Consider the following 8,695-nt stretch of genomic DNA (forward strand, 5'->3'; position numbering starts at 1 on the left):
GAGGGACAGGGTAGGATGAAGACGATAAAATGTTTACAGTTTGTTAGACAAATGTGAACTGAGACGAAAGTGGCATATAATCAACACCACCTCCTACCAAGATTAACTCTCGTATGTTCTATTCAGAGTCAGGGCCACGTGGTGAGCATCTGTCACTCCAGACTAACCACGTGGGTGCTCACCCACGGCTCCCGATCACAACGGGGCACCACAAACAGCCACGGGAGGAGTTCCAAGTCGCTGTAACTGAGGGAGCCTGGAGCTTCACATGGGATTCACATTGAAAATAAATGTATATAAAAATAAAATCCATCCTAGCACCACTCTCACTTGCCTGTGTGACTATGTTTGCTTGGGTGGGAGGGGAAGGGTAGAGTGACAGGTAGACACAGAGAAGTCTGACTACTGAGAATTACCTGGGATGTTGGTTACAGGCATGGTGGGAGAAGGCCTTCCGAGGAAAGATGCAGAAAAAGATTCTGAACCCTAACCAGGAGCCTCGGAACGAACTGTCAATCTTTAGCAACTCCCCTATTGCGCAATAACCCTAGAGAGAAGGGGGGAGGGGTATTGTTTTATCCCTTCAGCTGACTGTTTGCTCACATATCCCCCCAGGATGAGTTCCTAGAAGGAAGCGAGACGCCTCGAGGGCAGCTTTTACAGGTGCCTGTGACACCGTTCCTTTCCACTGTCCACCCCTACCCAGTCCTCAGATAAATAAAATAATTACTTGATTCACCCTGGAGCTAAAATTAGTCTCTTGGGTAGCTATAGCCAGACCCCCCACCCCCCCACCCCGCATTTAACTTCTGACAGCAGGTACGATCCTTTAGTCTTCATCAAAAGCTCTGAAGTCGCTCTAGGCATGTCTGAGAGCAGGAGAAACTGCAGCCCAAAGGCAGCCCCGAGTCCCACTGGCCCCTGAGCCAGGATCCGGAGTCAAAGGAAATGCACGATCAAAACCCAAAACCGAGACACCGTCTCCAGCTCTCCGCCTGACTGCTTCTCAGGAAATATTCCCGCGGGGGAGGCCCAGCACGCCCCTCCCCCGGTGCTGCCCGGTGGCACTGAGAGGAAGTGTGAGTCGCTGATAAAAAACACACAAATACAACCGGGGAATAAATTCCTAACACCCAAGGGCAGGAGAGCAAAGGGCCTCAGGCAACCAGAAGGGAGAGAAAAGAAGTCAACAGTACAATAAAGAACTCCTGACAGATTCTGAGCGCTTTATAAATTAAGAGTAAATAAATCCCACAGGTCACTGAGAATTGGTGCCTCTCCAGCGTCCCCATCAGGGGCTACCCTAGAATAGGAAAGATGACCCAGCACTCCGAGGAGGCCCGAGCAGCTTCTGCAGAAGGGACGAGGGTATTTCTCACACAGACCCATGCTGCCCGGAGGGTGGACTTCTGTTGCCCAGGTGAGGCTACTAGGACAATGGGCCAGGAATCAGGACTGCTATCCGGACCAAGAAGTATGCAGAAGACGGACACACTGGGACACTGCCAGCAGGCTGCAGGCATCCGTGGCTGTGACCTACGACCACGGGTACCACACGAAGCTGGGGCTGGCCTGTCTCACTGCCAACAGGAACATCCAAAATGTCACATGGGACGCTCTCATTTTTTAAAGCGATTAATTGATCTGAAAACTGACAGGTCCCGTTTAGCTCCCCAAACACTTCATTTTTAAGCAAGAAAGCAACTCGATGAGCTTCGGATTGAGTCCACATTCCGAATTTAAAAAGACAGGGTAAGTGAGAGGCGGTAACTGGAACTCCTGGAGGCTTTCGGGGGAGGATATAACAGACCATCAAAGTCCGGCAGGAGAAGTCCTGGGAAGCAGACAATGAGAGAAATGACCCCTCCAGGCCTCTGTTAGCTATTCGGTTGCGGTGGGTAGTTGGACACCGAAGCTTCTATATTTAGCATCAAAAGGTCATACCTGCCCTGGCCAGCGTTCTCAGTGGTTAGAGCCTCCGCCCAAGCACCAAAGGGTCTCGGGTTCCATTCCCAGCCAAGGTCACGTACCTCGGTTTCAGGTTTGATCTGGCCCCCGGTAGTGATGTGTGCGGGAGGCAACCAATCAATGTCTGTCTATCTGTCTGTCTGTCTGTCTGTCTCTCTCTCTCTCCCTCTCTTCCCCCTCCCTTCCAATCTTTTGCCCAGACTCAGGCCTCAACTCTTATCTTTATTTAGACATGAAACCAGACTCTCACTTTTTAAACAATAAATCTCACTGGAAGTCAGTAGATAAGATAAAACAAGGCTGTAAGAAATATACTGCCAGCAACAAAATCAGCTCGGCCCGAGAACTTTTTGGGTATCCCCAGGTGGTAACCAGAAACTATCTTATTAAAAACTAAGTAATCAGCCCGGCTGGTGTGGCTCAGTGGTTGAGCATCGACCAGGAATCAAGAGGTTGCTTGTTCAATTCCCAGTCAGGGCACATGCTTCAGTTGCGGGCTCGATCCCCAGTAGGCAGCCAATCAATGACTTCCTCTCTCATCAATGTTTCTCTCTCTTTCTCTCTCTCTAAAAATCAATAAAAATATTTTTTTTTAAAAAACTAAGCAATCATTTCATTTCTTAACACCAAATACTAATGCCTCACGTACTCAAAAATAGCTGGAAATGGAGATGCCAGTCTTAAAAGTGTTCTCCAAATAACAAAAGCTTACCTCCTAAAGTGTTGAGACATGTTTTAACCATGTTTCCATAGAGAGGTGTCTCGGGCACATGCCACAGGACTCGGAGTTATTAAACAGACTTTGTGTAATAAAATGATGCCCTTTCTGACAGCAAGATAAATATTACCAACACTGTAAAAACGGAAGCATGCAAATTACTGGCCTCCCTGAAACTGTATATGCAACATGTTGGTGCATGTGAATGAATGTGTTTCATTGGGGAAAAGGCCCTATCTACATTCTCAGCGGGACCCAGGAAAGGGTCTGAAACCCACTGAACCAAGACAGGAAGTAGCCGCTGCCTCAGACCGACTGGCCCCCACGGCTGTGATGTTCCAGACGGCGTTTTCCTCCTGGCTTCTCACGGTCTTCTCTGTTTTCATGTGTCACTTCTCACCCACACGACTCTGACACCATTTTTGTGGTTTCTTGCCCTCTTCTCTAGCTACCTCTCTTCCGTTCTGGCTCACATTTCTGACACTGCTCCTTCACTTGTGGGGTGCGATCGGGTATTGTTTGTTTTTTAAAAAATGGTGCAAGCTTCTGATTGGCAGACTAGTCACGTGTCATCTAAACTGCAGTACTTGTGGCCGGTTTCATTTCTGCTCAGGACTTGGGCTCTTTCGTTACTTTGGGTTTGCGAGTATTCTGGAAAGTTGAGGGTGCTCTATGTCTGACTGCTGGGGAAGTTAACGGAGCAAGCTTCCTGTAAGTCGTAGTAAGCTGCACATAGACATTAGACAGAAATGCGCGCGCGTGCGCGTGCACACACACACACACACACACACACACACACAGTCAACCCATCATCTACAGATATTTGGTCTCTTTTCCAGTTTATATTAGTATCTGAAATATTTGCATCCCCAGGCTGAGCTGGGATATGCAAGAAGTGTTTAGAGCTTGCTCAGCATGACACATTCAATCATGTGCTATAAATGGCACGCCAGTCAATGGGCTGGAAAGAAAGAATCAAGAAAATGTTGTAACTGCTTCTCCTTTATTGGTACAAGATGGCAACGTGTAAAATGAAAAGGCAGGCGATGAGGGAGGCAGGTGCGTCTGACTGCTGGAGAGCCAGACAAGCCTGGTGCCGCGGAACTGGGAGGAAGAACCATGGCAACAGCTGAGAACTGTGACAAGGACCAAGTTTTAAAACTGCTCTCCCCCCACACCCCCACCAGATAAGATGCCAGCTCTCGCAGTGCCTAAACACACTGCCTTCATGTCCTACCTGCCACGGGCGATGTTTTATTGTTTGGGGATGGGGCTGGTTAGCTTTTCACAACTGAAAATGACAGGGTCATGGAGGAGAGATCTGTTTCTAAGAACAGCTAGAAGCAGCAGACACCAGATCATCTGGAAATAACTGAATCAAAAATTGTATAAACATAAAGCATGCATAGAAACATCAGCTCTCCCAAAGCTGAAACGGATGAAAACATTCAAACGATAGAAAAGTTAGCCATCTGTGTCCAAAAGGCAAGTGAGGAGATTAGCAAGCAGTTGGTAACTGAGAAAAGCCATGAACTCCCTCAGGCTTCCTGTCTGCATCACAGCCATGCGGTGTCATGGACAGCCACACCTGCAGTCCAGATGGATGTGTCTGTCTGATCCCTTACCTCATGGTGGTCTCCGGCCGGGACGTGTGAAGGCCTTGCTTCTTCTTCTTCTTCTTCTTCGAGGGGCTCAATCACTGTCACCTCGGCGAACTCCTCCACGGATTCTTGAAACTCCGGTAAGGACCTTCGTCCATAACGCTTCCCACCTCTAATGTATTTGGGCTGAGCTTCTAGTGAGCAGTCTGGGCAAGGAGACAAGAGTTGAGGCCACATTATAGGACAATCTCAGCCCTGAGCTGACACTCACAGCCGTCAGACACAGCCTCTTATACCAGCCCCAAAATAAACCACCAGCATTTGCCAGCTGTGGTGGCCGAGGGTGTGTGTGAGCCACCAGGTCAAATGCTGAGCACAGCTTCTAATTCTGAAGGATTTATCGCACCCGAGTACCTCTCTGCATATGATGGGAGAGATGCCATGCTGGCAGGGACGGATTGAGTTAAAAGTACAGAATGAAGATCAGGACAAAGCAAGGGGTCATGTTTGTTCTGTTTATTAAGCTGGTGTTTTGCAGGAAGGGAGAGGGGGCGATCATACTAACAAAGAGACACACTGGAGGAAGTCTTAGAAAGTCATGATAAAACAAACACCGCCATCAGAGCTATAAAGTCAGTATTCGCACCAACTAGTCTGAAACGCACCCTTTCGGACCTCAATGGCTCCTTTGTTAACCATCCTCCTTTCTGATCTATCAGACAAGCAGGATGACAGAACAAAGAAACTAACACAGTGGATCCAAATCAATTAATGACAGCTCATCGCCTATACCCGTGGTCGGCAAACTGCAGCTCGTGAGCCACATGCGGCTCTTTGGCCCCTTGAGTGTGGCTCTTCCTAAGCCTTAGGAGTGCCCTAATTAAGCTAATAACAATGTACCTACCTATATAGTTTAAGTTTTAAAAATTTGGCTCTCAAAAGAAATTTCAATCATACTGTTGAAATGACTTTGGCTCTGTTGACTCTGTTGACTAATGAGTTTGCCGACCACTGGCCTATATGAAACCTGGCATCCAGAGCTCATTGTAAAATTAAACGCTGTGGAATTAAATAGCAAATGTGAAACTGCATTAAGAAAAGTGGTGTATTGCATTTTTTCCTTCTTCAAGAGTTTCAGTGTGTACAAAATAAAAAGACTTGTGCATAGGGGAGAGTCATCTCTTGACCTTAAAGGACTTCAGCATTTTGACATAATGTGTCACAGGTTCAACATTCACCACCACCATCACCACCATCACCACCACCATCATCATCATCACCATCACCAACCATCACCAACCAGCCCCATCACCATCCCCATCACCATCACCATCGCCATCATCACCATCACCATCACCACCACCACCATCACCACTACAAACTATCCCGTTTTCCCTTTAACAGCTTTAAAGCAATAAAATAAATACTTCACTCTATGCACATGCCATCTTAGATATAGATTGTTTTCTGTTGTTGTTGAACAGAATTAGGAGAAGAAAATACTTCATTAACACACAAAAGACTGGCAATACTTTGATTCTTATCACCTACACAGATAGAATGTCTCTCTGGAGAACAAAATCTGTTCTGTTTGAACATGACAGCCCTAACAAGATATGTCTGAACTCATGCATGTAGATTTGTAGATAAGGTATGGACACACACGAACAAAATGCGGGTGGCTGATGAGATAAGAATGAAAAGTGCAAAACTTTTCCTTTATCATCACTGAAACCCTTTGGGGTTCGCCATTACTTGGTAGTTTCCCTGGAAGGATGCGTGACCTGGTTTGACTATCTCGGACCCCCTCCCCTGTTGCCCTTCCTCTGTATAAGCTCAGATTTCACAGATGCAGTCAGAAGCATCCTGAAAATGCTCAGCAGAGCTCAGAGTGAAGTACTTATGCTTGCTCTATAATTTCTAGCGATATTTATATCCAGCTCTTTAAAAGTCCCAGCCAAGTCATTGTATTAGGCCGAGCGATCCTCTTACAGTTGTACTGAGGCATACAACATTTATATTGAAACCCGCATGCACATATGAAGGTACCTTTTATCAGAAGAGAGTGTGTCAGCCTGTGAGTATTCAGGATCGGCCCAGACACCCGAGCTACTTGTTGGCAGCTGACACCCACAGATGCTAGTCAGATAAGAGGCAATGCAGAACCATCCTTAATTTATGACATATTCTTAAATTTTACTGGCAGACAACAAGACACACCATGATGGGGGCTTGGAAAAGATGAAAAGGAAGACGTATAACATCAGGAATGGGACGCAGGATTTTCCCAGGGGGCCAACAGCCATGGTCTGTGGACGGAAGTGGCCCAGGAGCTCCGAATGCACTTTTTCCCAAGGAGAAGCAGCGGAGGGCCACGGCAGCCATGTTAGAAAACCCACTGTAATCTAACCCAAGCCCACCTGTGCAGGAAACGACTCCTTAGCTGTTTACCACTCAAGACCCCATGCTGCACAGCGAGCAGGGGTAGATTTGAAACAGCTTTTTTCTAAGCAGCGGAAGGTAACAGATTGTGAACCATTAGGAATCCTGTGGGTTTTGAGTCAATCTATTCACTTACTTATTTTTGTATTGCCAGGAACTTTAAAAAAATTACTTACTTTACTATTATAATTAATTTTGAGCAAACTTTAACATTTTTCACAGAATGTACATATACCACAAAGTCAATTTTCAGAGAAACTTTATAAAAAGTATCATCTTTTTGGAATAGGGATATTAGCACACACAAAGGATAATTGGGGTATTAAGGTTTCCCCATACTGAATTTCCCAACTTACCCATTGTTATAATAATGTTATGGTCATAAGGAAACCCCTGTAATGTGGGGAAATAATTACTGTGTGAAATGATTAATGTGTGAAATGTTCGCTGTGTGAAGACCCCAATACCCGGTAACTTCCAAAATGTGGTGAACGCCCCACTATCTTGATGTGAGCAAAGGTACACCGTCTGGCCCACACCAATAAGATACAAGTTGTTGACCACTGGCTACATAAGCAACAGATTTTCTTCAGTTGACGTCTCCCGCCTGATGAGAGGAGGACTCCACGTCACTCCCTGGTACAAGCCCCTGACTAACTGCTCTGCTGTGCGAGCCTGAACCAAGTGTGGCCGCCTGTCTGTCTCCGTCTTCATCGTCCGTCTTTCGGTGTGCATCGCGGGCGGCCTTTGCTGGAGCCTAGGACCCACTAGGAATAGGTAAGTAAACCCTGAGTGATTGCACACTAATTCTGACTTGTGTGTTCATGTGTTCCGGTTCGGCTCAGCTGTCTAGACATTGAATCACCAGGGCATAGGCCGTGATTGCTGACTCCTGGTCACCTGCGTTTGTCCCACTAAGTCTAGACAGATAATTAATTAATTGGGGCATAATTGGGACACCCATGTGACCAATAAAGAATGAGACCAATCACACCAATGAAAAAGGTACTTCTTAGATTTACACACTCACACATCCCTCTCCTATTCAGAGCATCAGCATCTCTGTACCCACAAGATAAAAAGGGGAAAGAGGGCAAAAGGAGATCCAGAGAGCACATATGTGGTCAACAGTCATTGTTGTTAAGTATCTGAAAATTCTATTATTCTCCTTATCAACCTCAACCAGGCCTTTAGACTAGCAGCAGACCACGGAGCAGGCCTCCTGGGGACCTAAAGACACGTACACACCTGAATGGAAGAGTGCCTTCCCCTCTCCCCCGCAGCCCGGGGGCAAAGTTTATGTATTTTATGAGTGCATCCAGAAGTAACTTACATAGTTCAGGGTTTCATACTGGAACGCTTTTACCTATGGGCCATTTACATCCTCTTGCTTCCCTTGACATAACTGTACGTAACTGCTCCAATCATGCACTCCAAGGAGAGATGGGAAACGCCAGTGGAACAAACACAATCATAAAGGAGGGCCCTACTCTCGGTGTTTTATTTCCTTGGACATATATTTATAATCCCACCTGGATTGCCAAGCGTCTAGGTCATTTCCCCTCCATTCCCATTTCCATGTCTCCTATTTGCCATCACTGCTTACAAATAAAAATGGGCCTCGAAGGAAAGCAGACAAGCCCTGCCTGCCTGGAGGAGTCTTGGATGTCACCCTGGAGGCCTTATTACGAGGTGCATCCTACCTGACCTCATTGGATGGTCTAGGCCAGTGATGGTGAACCTTTTGAGCTCGGCGTGTCGGCATTTTGAAAAACCCTAACTTAACTCTGATGCCCTGTCATCTATAGAAATTTTTTGATATTTGCATCCATAGTAAAACAAAGAGTTACATTTCTGATATTTATTTTATATATTTAAATGCCATTTAACAAAGAAAAATCAACCAAAAAAAAATGAGTTTGTGTGTCACCTCTGACACGCGTGTCATAGGTTCACCATCACTGGT

General features: G+C 46.2%; 1 protein-coding gene across 5 annotated transcripts in view; it reads right to left on the reverse strand.

Moving 5' to 3' along the window:
* Positions 1-8,695, reverse strand: part of NIN (ninein) — an 88,599-nt gene that overhangs the window by 58,685 nt on the left and 21,219 nt on the right. For 3 of the 5 annotated variants that reach the window (XM_006773770.2, XM_006773775.2, XM_006773773.2), the window contains exon 3: positions 4,312-4,493. In XM_006773770.2, coding sequence (XP_006773833.1) covers positions 4,312-4,493 — 182 coding nt within the window. Of the gene's footprint in view, positions 1-4,311; positions 4,494-6,336; positions 6,427-8,695 lie in introns of all 5 variants that reach the window. The other 2 variants (XM_006773769.2, XM_006773772.2) reach the window with 1 other exon arrangement.

Source organism: Myotis davidii, unplaced genomic scaffold, assembly GCF_000327345.1.
Source record: "Myotis davidii unplaced genomic scaffold, ASM32734v1 scaffold847, whole genome shotgun sequence".
NCBI classification, from domain to species: domain Eukaryota; kingdom Metazoa; phylum Chordata; class Mammalia; order Chiroptera; family Vespertilionidae; genus Myotis; species Myotis davidii.